Below are 13953 nucleotides of genomic sequence, written 5' to 3' on the forward strand. Positions count from 1 at the left end.
GGGTAGATAGGAAGTGCTGGCAGGCTAAATAGGAAGTGCTGGCAGGGTAGATAGGAAGTGCTAACAGGGTAGATAGGAAGTGCTGGCAGGGTAAATAGGAAGTGCTAGCAGGGTATATAGGAAGTACTAGCAGGGTAGATAGGAAGTGCTAGCAGGGGGGTTGGGGATTTAGCTCAGTGGTAGAGCGCTTGCCTAGAAAGCGCAAGGCCCTGGGTTCGATCCCCAGCTCCAAAAGAAAGAAAAAAGAAAAAAAAAAGAAAAAAAAAAAAGGAAGTGCTAGCAGGGTAGATAGGAAGTGCTAGCAGGGTAGATAGGAAGTGCTGGCAGGGTAAATAGGAAGTGCTTGCAGGGTAGATAGGAAGTGCTGGCAGGGTAAATAGGAAGTGCTAGCAGAGTAGATAGGAAGTACTAGCAGGGTAGATAGGAGGTGCTGGCAGGGTAGATAGGAAGTGCTTGCAGGGTAGATAGGAAGTGCTGGCAGGGTAGATAGGAAGTGCTGGCAGGGTAGATAGGAGGTGCTGGCAGGGTAGATAGGAAGTGCTGGCAGGGTAGATAGGAAGTGCTAGCAGGGTAGATAGGAAGTGCTAGCAGGGTAGATAGGAAGTGCTGGCAGGGTAAATAGGAAGTGCTAGCAGGGTAGATAGGAAGTGCTAGCAGGGTAGATAGGAAGTGCTTGCAGGGTAGATAGGAAGTGCTAGCAGGGTAAATAGGAAGTGCTAGCAGGGTAGATAGGAAGTGCTGGCAGGGTAAATAGGAAGTGCTAGCAGGGTAGATAGGAGGTGCTGGCAGGGTAGATAGGAGGTGCTGGCAGGGTAGATAGGAAGTGCTGGCAGGGTAGATAGGAAGTGCTAGCAGGGTAGATAGGAAGTTCTGGCAGGGTAGATAGGAAGTGCTAACAGGGTAGATAGGAAGTGCTAGCAGGGTAGATAGGAAGTGCTAGCAGGGTAGATAGGAAGTGCTAGCAGGGTAGATAGGAATATATTCCTTTCGACAAATGCTTTTCTTGTTGCTACTGTCCAAGAATGTACTCTTTGTCCCAAAATAGGAAGATGACCCTCAAGGCTGGCCCTGTTCCCAAGCTGGACTTCACCGAGGAGGGGCAGCCCACTCACCTCCACAGTGGGTGAAGCTATAGAGAGTGTATCCTCTATTGCAGGCACACGTAAATGTACCAGGGTGGTTGATGCAGCTGTGGTCACAGGTCCTTTCCAAAGAACATTCATCCACATCTGTAATTATCAAAGAGAGAGGGGAGCTGATACGAACTCTGCTGTGTGAGTTTTATCCTGATCAGAAGTTGCTGGCCAACAGCAAAACAACGCATGTAAGGGAAACTGGTCGACTCTCTGCTCCTTTGTACAAAGAACATGTCGAAGAGCTGACTGGGAACTACAGTCCTTCCCAGGTTCCTTGGTTTTAAATGCTATAGCAAACTTTAGTTGCTTTGAAGTTCACATGATCTCTCTCACCCACACTCATCTGCAAGGCTGAGTAAGTTATATCAACTGTGTTTTTTAGTTTTTGTCAACCTGACACAAGCTAAGGTCATCTGAGAAGAAGGACTCACAATTGAGAAAACGGCTCCATTTCTGTCCAGTAGGAGCATTCTATTGATCAATGACTAAGGTAGGAGGGAGGCCGCTGTGGAGGATGATACCACCCCTGGGCAGGTTATCCTGGGTGGTATAAGAAAGCTAGCTGAGCAAGCCATGGAGAGCAAGCCATGTTTCTCCAAGGCCTCTGCTTCAGTTCCGGCCTCCAGGCTCCTGCCCTGCTTGAGTTCCTATCCTGACTTTCCTCAGTGATGGGCTGTGGTCCGAGGTGTAAGCCAAATAAGCCCTTTACTCTCCAAGTTGCTCATGGTGTTTTGTCACAGCAAACAGCAAAGTAACATACAAATGAAGGCGAGAGGTATCTCGCCTAACGGGTGCATCGTCATAACAACCATGCTAGCCATTCATCATCACTGCTCTGGTGTGTTAGTAAATGGTGAAACAAAAGGAGAAATGCTTTGGTTGGAGACGATTCTGGTTTCTCTCTTTCTCATCTTTGCAGAATTACTCTTCTGGCCCCAATGGGCCACTTAATCCTGTGTCTTAATGCCCTCTGTCTTAAAAGAATGCACTCACACTAATACCCTCAGTGATTTTCTATGAAAGATGCTAAAATGGGATTGGCTAAGGCCTAAATTAGACGTATTTAGAAAGCCTCTTGGTTTTGCTACTCCTCCCCAGCCCTCTATGTCTGTGGCGCAGGGGGCTATATACCTACCATCAAGTCGGGCCACGCAAACCAGCCTCTGCCAGCTGTATCTGTGGGTGTGATTATGTTTTTCCTATGTCTTACTCCCAGAACTCTTGGGATTTTTTTTAATCTACCTTATTTATATGAGTACACTGTAGCTGTCAGACACAGCAGAAGAGGACACTGGATCCCATTACAGATGGTTGTGAGCCACCATGTGAATTGAACTCAGGACCTTTGGAAGAGCAGTCAGTGCTCTTAACCATGGAGCCATCTCTCCAGCCCTCTCAGAATGGTTTTAATCGGTGCCTCCAAATAGATAACCCTGGGTCACACTTAGTGGATGACAACCACACCATAGGGCTGGAACACTTTTCTATACCCAAATGCCATGAAAAGCTATGTTAGCAAAAGGCAAACATTTTAGCCAGATGTTATAGTGCATAACATGTCAGCCAGATGTGGTGCCTGTAATTCCAGCACTTGGGAGGCAAAGGCAGGGGAATCACCATGAGTTCAAGGTCAGCATAGCTTAAGCAATTTCCAGGCTAATCAGGACCTGATCAGACTCAAAATAAAAACCAAAAACCAAAAAACAAAAACAAAAAAAAATGCACATTCACACACACACTCACAGAGAGAGAGAGAGAGAGAGGAAAGAGAGAGAAAGAGGGGGGGAGAGAGAAGGGAGCAGGGATGGGAGAGGGAGAGTGGGGGAGGCATGGATGGATCAAGAAAAGTGAAAAGGGCAAATTCTTGCAAAGCCCTTCTTCTTCCCTGGCTTTTTCCAGAGATCCTGACTGTTTTTTCAGCAAATTCGCTCTGTGCAAATATTTGTTCTACCAAGAGCAATGGATGGAAAATGAGAAAAAGTCAGTTTCTTTCCTTGAACTTGGTGCCTTTCCGTGAGATCCGTTACGAACATCAGCCGGTTGCCGACGAAGCGCCCTCGTTCAGTAGCTGACTTTGGCTGCTCACTGTGGACGTTTGCTTTGCCAAAAATAATGATATCGTTTTCCTAATTCCTTTTTAATGTGTTTACACAGCTTAAACATATTTTTTGCCCTATACATCATGAAACATTGTGTGCGACAGCAGACTGGCTTTCCAAGTCAAACTGAAGAAAACCACAAAACAAGTATCTAGAATTAACTCACGGAATTTAAAGGAGAATGTATTTGAACTGCCTGGCAAATCATGTATCAAGAACAAAGAGGGAAGAAGAGCCTAGTCTACTCTGTAAAGTGTCTTTTTTAAAAGATGTTACATCTTTTGTCTTGTGTGTGTGTATGCGCTCATGTGTGTATACACATGTGTATGATGGCCAGAGGTCAGTATCAGAGTCTTCCTGAATTGCTCCCCACCTTACTTTTTGAGACAGGGTCTCCCACTGAACCTGAAACTTGTTAATTCTGCCAAACTGGCTGGCGGTTGAACTCTAGGGATTTCCTGTCTCTGCCTGGCAGGACTGGGACACACACCACCACACTCAGCTTTGTACCTGGGTGCTGGCAACCCAAAGACTGCTTGTATAGTAAGCACTTTGCCTACTAAGCCATCTCCAGTGCTTGAAGTGTTACATTGTATATTCTGATTTTTACACAGGGTTGAGCTTTGCTTTGTTCTCTGGTGTGAGGTTGTTGTGGTTTGTTGTTTATTTGTTTGTTTTGCCTGAACCTCTAGCCAAGCTGGTCTCAAACTTCATATGGAGACAAAGATAGCTCTGAAGCTTTGTTTCTTCCTCTTTAGTGCTGTGATTACAAGGGTGAGCCACCACATATGGTCTATGCAGTGCTGGAGGTCCAGTCTGGGTCTGTGCATGCTAGGCAAGCATTATCAACTGAGCCATATCTCCCCCCTCAATGAGCCCCCATGCTAAGATGTCTAACGAAATAAGTAAGACAGTCCTTACTCCCAGAAATGGAGCAAGATAAATGACTGCATCTTTCCTGGGACTTTTTCCCATATACATCCATAGAGCATGAAAGCTATTTATCTAAAAATAGAAATGATGTTGCCTTAATTGGCCACTGCTGTTAACCATATGTGGGAAGGATACAGTTGAAAGGGAGTCTGTAGGGGAGAGAAAGATGGATCAGTAGTTAAAAGCATGTATCACTCTTAGAGAAGCCTGGGCGGAGAGTAGCTCCCAGCACCATCCAACATCAGGTGGCTCATAACCCCCTGTAAGTCCAGCTTCAGGAAACCTGATGCCGCTGGCTTCCGTGGGCATCTGCACTTGTAGGCACACACCCACACACAGACATGCGTATACACATATTTAAAAATAATTTTTAAAAGTCTTTAAGCAAAAGAAAAAATGTGGAGTCTCTAATCTTCCTCCAACCAATATCTCTTCAACTCAATCCCTTCCCATACACCTCGAAGCACCAAAGACTAGCCATCCACAGTAAGGGCTGGGGGAAGAGACCAGCTGGTTCTGGATTATGAAATGACCTCAACTTTTTGCTAGGTATAGGTGTTATCCAAACCTACGGATTTTCCCCACCAACTTTTACCAAACATTCAATTGCAGTAAAATAAATTTTAGAAAAGACAAAAACAGTATCACTATTACCAAGATCCAACCATGACCCTGTTTGCCCCACATGTTCTATTCCGTTTCTAACAGTGGGTTCTGCTGCAATCGCATCCTGATGGGGTTTCTAAGGTGTCCCCAAATGTCAATAGCTTAGCCTCCAAAATATATGTGAGCTACACTGTGTTTCATTCAGCCTAAGATGAAACAAGTAAAATCCGGTTGGAGCCTGAGGCCCACGTGTCCGTCAGGAACTGGGTGAGCCAGCCTCTACCAAGTCAGGGCTCATTCACACCCTCTCTGCCCCAGCCCTGCACACCTCAGCTTCCGTTTCAGCACATACCTTGGCAAGACTTCTCGTCTGTTAGTAATTTAAATCCTTTTCTGCAGCTGCAGTCAAAACTGCCCACAGTGTTTTTGCAGAAATGATTACAACCTCCATTCCGGGTCTGGCACTCATCGATATCTGTAATGAGCAAACACTAAGGAAGCAACAGGAGAGCAACAGTTGCCTGGCTTCCCCCAGTCCCTATCCTCAGAAAGGAAAGCACACCCGCGAGAGCACTTTCCAGTGCTCACTGATGGTCTCAGTCTTACAAGCATTCTCTTGTCTGGCTGAAGGAGTACCTCACCCAGCTAACAGCTCCGACTTCAGCCATGCCATTGGCAAGCACTAAGGGCACAAACCCTGGAAAGAATTGGTGCTAGCATGCTTTATTTTATTCTCGCCTTCTAATGCCCTCCAAAGATAAGACCACCCCCATTAGTATGTGTTCTATTCTAGCTTAATGACTAAAGTTATAAGGGACAGGAGCTTCTGTTTTGGCAAACTGCACATGGACCAAACGGTCTCAACGTTTTTTAATGATTCCTGATACTTAATCTTACCTTCTCCGCTGTTTCATCTCATGACCAGCTTATCTGTTTTTTTTATCGTGCTAAAGAACTAACAACCCCTTTGTAGTCTTGCCCATGAAAGACCAGCAAGTCATTAGGGTCTGTCTTCATTACTAAAAGTTAATGGTACAGTTATTCGTTAAGTGCTCCGGATAATAATCTTGGCCGTTATTTACATGTAATCTCGAGGCTATTATTCATGATTGGTTGATATTATCTGCTGCCGATGAATGTCCCATGAACCTCCCCTTGCTAATAAAGCCATTTGCCTGAAATGGATTATTTGGCGCTTGCAGAAGCTGACCTTTTCAGCAGTTAGCGTAATTAAGTTGCTTCTAATTAAGCTTGCTCAATTACAACCGTCCACTAGCCCAGGGAAGAGAAGCTCTCATCAGTAGGAATCATAAGCAAATCCGGAAGTGCTTGAACGCTGTGCAGGACCCCCTCCACCCAGGCCCCCAGCCCTATAACCCCCAGCTCCAGGACAATCGAGAGCTACCTTTACATGTCTTCCCATCCAACTGGAGAGTGAATCCAGAGGGACAACTGCAGTGGACGCCTGTTGACGTGTCCTTACAGGTGCGGTCGCAGCCTCCATTGTTGACAGCACACGTTTCTGACGAGAGGTGGGGAGGGCAGTTAGCTTCCTAAAGGAGTCCTGACACAGATATTACTGTTTGACAACCCTGAGGGGTGCTCTGTCACACCCCAAGTCTCCGCCACCTACAGGCGAGACAGGGGAGAGATGCTGCTCTGGTTACTCAGGAAACTGGTGGCCAGAGGGAAGATATGTCCCCATCTATAGACACAATCTCTTCCCACTAAAGGTTCCTGGTGGCCCACGCCAACAGCCTGCTAAATATGGCCTCTCCTCTGGCAGGCTGGATTGAGTATAGAACAGGGCAAAAGGGGAAATTCCTTTCTTACTCCAGAAGCTTCTCTCTCTCTCTCTCTCTCTCTCTCTCTCTCTCTCTCTCTCTCTCTCTCTCTCTCTCTCAGCTTGCTGTAACTACTGAAAAATGAACCTGGGTTTCCCCATTCCCATGGTCATTCTCAGTGACAGGCAAGCACCAGTCAACGCTCACCCTATGCTAGCACATCAGAAGCTTCTCTGGCTGCCTCCTTTGAAAGCCTGGGGGGCGGGCTTAGCGCCAATCAAAAAGGATAGATACTTGTGTGCCTATCTGTTCTTCCTCTCAAAACTTACCACACTGAGAATAAGGTTTAATTGTGTGACTCTTTGGGGACAGAGAAAACAAAAAAGATGTCAACTATTAGGAAGTGGCATGTCAATGGGGAAGAGAGTTAATCCCTTGGGTCTGCAGAGGGGCAAAGCTATATGAAGCCCAGAACCCAGGGAGGCCTGGGAGTTAGAGATGGGAAGCTCGTCCAGGAGCAGAGATGGGGATGGCATTTAAGAAAGAAAGAAAGAAAGAAAGAAAGAAAGAAAGAAAGAAAGAAAGAAAGAAAGAAAGAAAGAACCGAAGGAACGAAGAAAGAAAGAAGGAAAGAAAGGAAGAGAACAGGTTTCCTGAGAAACAATACCCACACCCCACACCCAGCCCTAACACCCACATCCCTATACCTCAACACCCTAACCCTAGCCCCCCAAACCATCTCCTAGATACCAACATCCCACTCCCACCCCCAGCTACAGCACAGCTTGTACTCTGGGGAAGTCGGACCAGTGTGTCAGGACGTAGAAGAGGAGAGGGAGTCTCCCGGGGCCTGGAAAGCCAGATTTTTAAACCCATACTCCAGACTCAGCCCCGGGAATGTCTCTATCCCCAGCCAAGGGTCTCGCAGAACATAAGGATTCCACATAAACTAAATCAACTTTCCCAAAAGAAAAGACTTCAAAATAAAGGCCAGATGTGAAGCCACACCAATACTAAGCCCATCGATCAATATAAAATCCAACTGGCTTTTTAGTTTTTCACTAACGAATATGAAAAATCAGTCAAGAACATAGAAACCAAATCGAACAAGAAAAAGGGGAATATAGAGAAAATAAAGATAACAGAGAAAAGGCTGGAGTGGTTGGTGGTTTAGTAGTTAAGAGTCCATCAAACCCCTGCAGAGGACCTGGGTTCAATTCCCTCTAACACCAGAGGGAGTGGATTCCTCTGACCTCCAGCCTCTGCAGGCATCTGCATACACGCCGTTAAAAATAACAACATCCATTTTAAAAAAGATAATACAGGAAAAGAGAGAAAGTAAAATGTGATTTCTTCAGGGCGGTAAGAGAAGCCCATGAAATTTGAGCAGTTCCCTATAACAAAGACTAAAGGAAATGCTGGGGGTGGGGAAACAGGGAAAGGGAACGTTTAAAAAGACTCTTGCAGGAAGATTAGAAGGTGGGGAAAAATGAGAAATTAAAAGAGAAGAGAGTTAGAGGGTCTCTGGAGTTACTGCTGTCAGCGGAGAAAGAATGAAGGGCACCGAGTGAAGCAACCTACAAGCCGTTCTCACATACAAGCTGAACCAGAGAACTCAGACCTCACCTCAGAAAGGCCTGGGGAGCACATCAGCTTGAAAGCTCAGATCACCAATTCCCTGAAAACATCGAGAGTAAAGCGCCACAGGTTTCACTGGACCAAGGGTGAGAGAGGGAGAGCTGAGGATGTGGCTCTCATGGGTGGTTGTTCTCCTAGCATGGATGAAGCCCTGGCTCCATTCCCAGGCAGCATAAACGGGGCATAGTGGCCATGCCTGTGATCCCAATACCTGGGGGTGGAGGCCAGGGACCGGAAGTCCAAGGCCGTTCTTAGCTCTGGTAAGTTTGGGGGGGGGGGGGGAGGGACAGAGACAGAGACAGAGAGAGAGACAGAGACAGAGAGTGAAGGTGGGAATAACATGAAACAATGGAGCATTGGTGTCAAAAATCTGATGCTAGGGGGCTGGGGATTTGGCTCAGTGGTAGAGCGCTTGCCTAGCAAGCACAAGGCCCTGGGTTCGGTCCCCAGCTCCGAAAAAAAGAAAAGAAAAAAAAAATCTGATGCTAGAATATTCTTTCCAACTCGGGATTCTATAATGAGCCAAATCCTCCATGAAGAGACAATGCATACAAAGGCATTTTGATCAGGCACAAGATTTTTAGAAACCTCTGTCTTACCCACAATATAAAGTGTCAAACATCAAGACTTGGGCTCTGCCAAAATAGGAGAGCAGCAAAGAGGGTTACTAGGCCCATGGGAAAGACACAGCTGACGGAGCTGCGGGCCAGGAGTCAGGCCCTCCCCAGCAGTGGGAAGCCTCAGAACAGGAGAGGGTCAGAGGAGACAAGGGGCTAAGAAGAGCCCGGCTGCCTCTGAACACACTGGGAAGGGCTTTCGAAAGCTCTGCCAGAGGCTTGCAGAAGGAACCAGTGGGTGGTTCTTAGAAAAGAGCACTCTGATTTGCAACGGAAGAAAGCATGCAATAGCAGTGCGCTGCAGGACTTGGATGAATGGTGGGGAGATGCTCACAGTGATGTAAACACTCAATACTGACTTAAAGTTTGATAAACCATATTAAGGGCTTGGAAGGAGTGTGCATGCATGCATGTGCGTGTGTGTGTGTGTGTGTGTGTGTGTGTGTGTGTGTGCGTGTGTGTGTGTGTGTGTGTGCGCGTGTACCTAAGTTTAAATTCCCTAGCATCCTTTATTTAGGGGATGAGGGATACAGGTAGTTCCAAGGATCTCAGTGGTCATCCAGTCTACTCAAATGTCGGTGAGCTTGGGGTTCAGTGATGTATATATGTCACACACACACACACACACACACACACACACACACACACACACGAAGAAAAGTAAAAAAAATTACTTGGAAGAGAGATCAGAACAGTCTTGGTAAGCAGTGGTGGGTCAATATCCTACCTGACTAGTGAACCCAGGACCTGTCAGATGAACAGTTTTAAGTCAAACAAAACTCTCCAGAAGAATGTGTCAAAAGGTCTGTCTGGTCCCATCCTTACAACAACTGCCCCTTCTCTCTCACCTCTAGCTTTACTGTCAGGGCTGTGGGCCAACTGTCTCATGTCCCCTGGCCAAGTGCCACTCTTCTCCATTCAGCTCCTCTAGCACTAACATTGGCTGAGTCAGAGATGGAAGATGGTGGGCACCAAACCAGACAAACCGCCACACTAAGCTGGACGCTACCCAGAACGCTGTGTCATTACCGCTAATCAGAATTGGCGTTCAGTGGCTGCCCACTGCATCCCCCACACTGGACTCTGGGCACCTCTGCATATCATTATCTATCTTTTTAAAATGTATTATGCTTTCTATGTGCATGTGTGTGCATGTGTGTGCGTGTGTGTGCATGTATGTAGGTGTGCATGTGTGCATGTGTGCATGTGTGCATGTGTGCATGTGCACAGCACATATATGGAGGAGAAAGGACAACTTGTGGGAGTGGTCCCTTCTCTCCTTCCACTAGTTCCCAGGATAAAACTCATGCCATCAGGCTTGATGGCAAGTACCTGTACCCTGTATTATTATCTTAGCTGAATCTGCTGATAACCATAAAGGATAGATTTTAATACATACATCCTCTTTACTTTTACTTATTGTTGAGGCAGGGTCTCACTATGTAGCCCTGACTATCTGGAACCTACTACGTAGGCCAGGATGGCCTCTGTCTCACAAAAATCTGCCTGCCTCTGCTTCCTAAGTTCTGGGACTTCAGGCATATACCACTATGACTACCTTACATTTATTTATTTTGAGACGAGGTTTCACGTATCCTAAGCTGGCCTCTAATTTACTATGTAAGCAAGATGACCTTGAACTTCTTAGCCTCCTACCTCCACCTCATGAGTGCTAGAATCATAGTCATGTGTCATCAAGCCTAGTTTATGCTGTGCTCAGGATCAAACCCAGGGTTCTCTACATGCCAGGCAAGAACTCTATGGACAGAGCTCCACCCAGCCCTTGCATCTATTTTAAAAAAAGAGAGTCCTACAGTCAGGGAGAGCCTCAGTGGTTTGCCAAGTCTCACACATAGTTGGGCAGTGCTAGGACATTAACCTGATTATTCTAATGACTTGGCACAGTACAGGGGTCTTGGACTGTGACAAAGGGACAGTTTGGGGTAAAGAAAAAAACATATCTTGGCTTCACAGAAGCTGCTCATCTCAGTCCAGTTGGCCCTGGGATACACGGGCTTAGGCCTGATGCAATGAGCTGGAGAGGGAAGGAGACAGTGACAGGGCCAAGGAAGAGAGAGGACTGCATACCCATGAGCAGCCGCCGCTTCACCCGTTTATCTCCATCTGCCACTGACGTGGCATTGCTCTCCGTCCCCTCCAGCATGGTACCCTCTTGCTCTACAAGAGAAGCAAAGCCACAGCTGTCAGCCCGAATGGTCTCATCCCCTGAGCAATCATTTCGCTGAAATCTCAGATGTGAAATGTGTGACCAGTGGCAGACAGATGACTGCTGCACGAGAACAAGCCATTACATGGCTCTGAGGGAACCAGCATATTAAATGACGGAAGAGCCTTATCAACATTAAGGATGGCAAGGGTTTTGGAGTGTAATGTACTGGTCAGAAACCCCAGAAGATGCTGGCTTGCAGGAGCCTCAGCTTAGGATAAGAACTCCAAGAGAGCCAGCGAGGGTTATGCCACGAGACACAGGCAGACTTTGTAACTGCTGCTGTGCTGTCATACACAGTCAGCTCTAGGCTCTCTCACCCTCCTCCTTTGGAATATATCATCCTGATCTTTAGAATACCATCTTCCAGAACCACCCGGTCCATGGGGAGAGGAATTGCTTTCTAAAGAGAGAGGGACTCCAACCGAAAAGCAGGCCATTCTCGCCGTAACATTGGAAGGAGTCTTGTCTATCAGCCACCCCTCACATCTAGGGCTAAGCACTCTCGAGGGTCAAGGTTAAGAGGAGGGTTTGGGGTAGGAGTGGGCAGGCTGAGGCAGACATTGCTCACCTAGGCAGCTTCTCCCATCAGCATGCAACCTGTAGTGTGGATGGCAGCTACACTCGGGGCCTTCTGCAGTATCTTCACAGGAGTGCTGACACCCACCATTTCCATGGTTACAGGTCACTGAGGTCAAAACGAATCAATGCTTAAAGTGCTGAGGTTTCCACAACCAGGGCTGGGTTCGTGTCCAACGAATTGTTTTATTTTCAAAGACAAGGTCTCACTATGTAACTGGCCTGCATAACTACGTAACCCTAGCTGACCTTGAACTCACAAGACCTACCAGCTTCTACTCCAGAGCACTGAGATTAAAGACGTCCCCCAAGCGGTGGCTCTTTTTCTCTGCAAGAATCTGAGCATCCAGTGCATGCCTGACTCTTGAGATAAAAGACTTCCAAGCAGATGCTGCCATTGATATGCAATGTATACAGGGTATACAGTGTCTCGGTGTAAACCATATAGAACCGTAACAAGGCTTAAACAGAGTGATACAGGGAGATGGAGCTGGGAAGGCTGGGGCAGGGAAGCCCCCCACGCCGTGTGATTCTAGACCGTTCCTTCCCTCTCTCTGGTGAAGTCTGCCTGTTAGCCAGGCTGTGCCGGGACCGCTAGAAATTCTCTAGTACTTCATGTTTGGAACAGACTGACAATGTTTAATTTGCACGATGACTAAGTGGGAATATAGAAAAAATGAGCTGGCTAGGTTGTGTGATTCTGGGATATGTTCCTCACCCTCTTTTTTTGGTTTTTGAGGGTTTGTTTGGTTGTTTGGTTGGTTGTTTTTGTTTGTTTGTTTGGTCTTTTGAGATAGGACCTCATGTAGCCCAGGTTGGCCTCCAACTTATTCTATCACCAAGTATCCGAAGATGACCCTTGAGCTCCTGATCCTCCTGCCTTTACCCCCTAAGTGCTGGGATCACAGGAGTGTGGCTTTTTTTTTTTTTAATTCTTCAAATGTTATTTTTTTAAACAAAAGCATTTAAGCAGTGACATCTTAAAAACATTTAGTAAAAGCAAAAAGAAGACGAGGAAGAGGAAGAAAGAAAGAGAGAGAGAGAGAGAGGAAGGAAGGAAAGAAGGAAGAAAAAGGACATTGGTCTGGTGAGACAGAGCAGGGTAAAGACATCTGTTACTGAGTTCAATCCCCAGGACACACGCCGTGGCCGTGGCCATGGCTGTTTTTCTGATCTCTGTGTAGGCTGTCCTCACCTCAGCCCAGTGACAGTTCATACTTACAGATGCAGTCTCTCTGGTTTTTGGCCAGTTCAAAACCAGGCCTGCATTCACAGGCAATGCTGCCTCTCGGGGCCTCTTTGCAGATGTGAGCACAGCCATGATCCTTGTTCATACAGCTCAGGCCCTCTGCAAAACAGTAGCATATAGCCGGTGACAGACTGGAAGGAGCTAGACGAATGGACAGTGAGTGGCAAAGGCATGGCTTGCCGTCTGGATCTCTAGTGGCCCCATAGTACTTGCTTTTGTTTTATGAGACAGGGTCTTGCTTTGTAGTCCAGGCTGGCCTTGAATTCCCTATGTATTTCAGACTTACCTAGAACTCGTCATGCTCCTGCCTCCACCTCCCAGATACTGAGATTGCAGGCATGTGCCACCCTACACTTGTTTTCCTTTTTTGGCTTTTCAAGTCAGGGTTTCTCTGTGTAGCCTTTGCTGTGCTGGAACTCACTCCGTACACTGGACTGGCCTCAGAGTTATAGAAATCTGCCTGCCTCTGCCACCCAAGTGCTAGGATTAAAGGCGTGTGCCATCATTGCCCGGCTCCAGCTGCACATTTTTAAAGACTACATCTGACTGGTGAGACAGCACAGTGGGTAGTTTTATGCCCAAAACCTTCATGGTAGGAGAGAAACAATTCTGATAAATTGTCCTCTTATGTGTACATGCACAATAAACACATAAAAAGAATGTGCACTAAATCAGGCTGGGGCTCCAAAAATGAAAATAAAAAACTGGGTAGGAGCAGTGCACACTTTTAATCCTAGCACTCAGGAGGCAGAGGCAGGCAGATCTCTGAGTTCAAGGCCAGCCTGCTCTACAGAGTGAGTTCTAGGACAGCCAGGGCTACACGGAGAAACCCTACCTTGAAAGGATAGATAGATAGATAGATAGATAGATAGATAGATAGATAGATAGATAGATAGATAGATAGGGCTGGAGCAATTAACCGAAATATAAAAGATTTCTTTTGTCACCTAAGAGATGGATCCCTTGAATTTTTCTAAAGAAGAAGAGTTGGGGCTGGAGAGATGGCTTAACAGTTGAAAGCCCTGGCTGCTCTTCCAGAGGACCTGGGTTTGATTCCCAGCTTCCACATGATGGCTCACAACCAT

The 13953-nt window shown here is 46.7% G+C and overlaps 1 protein-coding gene and 1 non-coding gene across 6 annotated transcripts in view; one reads left to right on the top strand and one right to left on the bottom strand.

The window, feature by feature from the left end:
- Scube2 (signal peptide, CUB domain and EGF like domain containing 2) overlaps positions 1 to 13953 on the bottom strand; it is a 69217-nt gene that overhangs the window by 37101 nt on the left and 18163 nt on the right. For all 5 annotated transcript variants that reach the window (XM_087582407.1, XM_087582392.1, XM_087582402.1 and 2 more), the window contains 6 exon segments: positions 12842 to 12967; positions 11612 to 11728; positions 10902 to 10991; positions 6180 to 6296; positions 5127 to 5249; positions 1113 to 1229 (listed from right to left, as the gene is read on the bottom strand). In XM_087582407.1, the coding sequence (XP_087438533.1) occupies positions 1113 to 1229; positions 5127 to 5249; positions 6180 to 6296; positions 10902 to 10991; positions 11612 to 11728; positions 12842 to 12967 (690 nt within the window).
- Trnas-aga46 (transfer RNA serine (anticodon AGA) 46) lies at positions 161 to 233 on the top strand. The gene has a single exon. It is a non-coding gene; the product is annotated as a tRNA-Ser (tRNA).

The sequence above is a fragment of the Rattus norvegicus genome, chromosome 1, assembly GCF_021556685.1.
Source record: "Rattus norvegicus strain SHRSP/BbbUtx chromosome 1, alternate assembly SHRSP_T2T, whole genome shotgun sequence".
Lineage (NCBI taxonomy): Eukaryota > Metazoa > Chordata > Mammalia > Rodentia > Muridae > Rattus > Rattus norvegicus.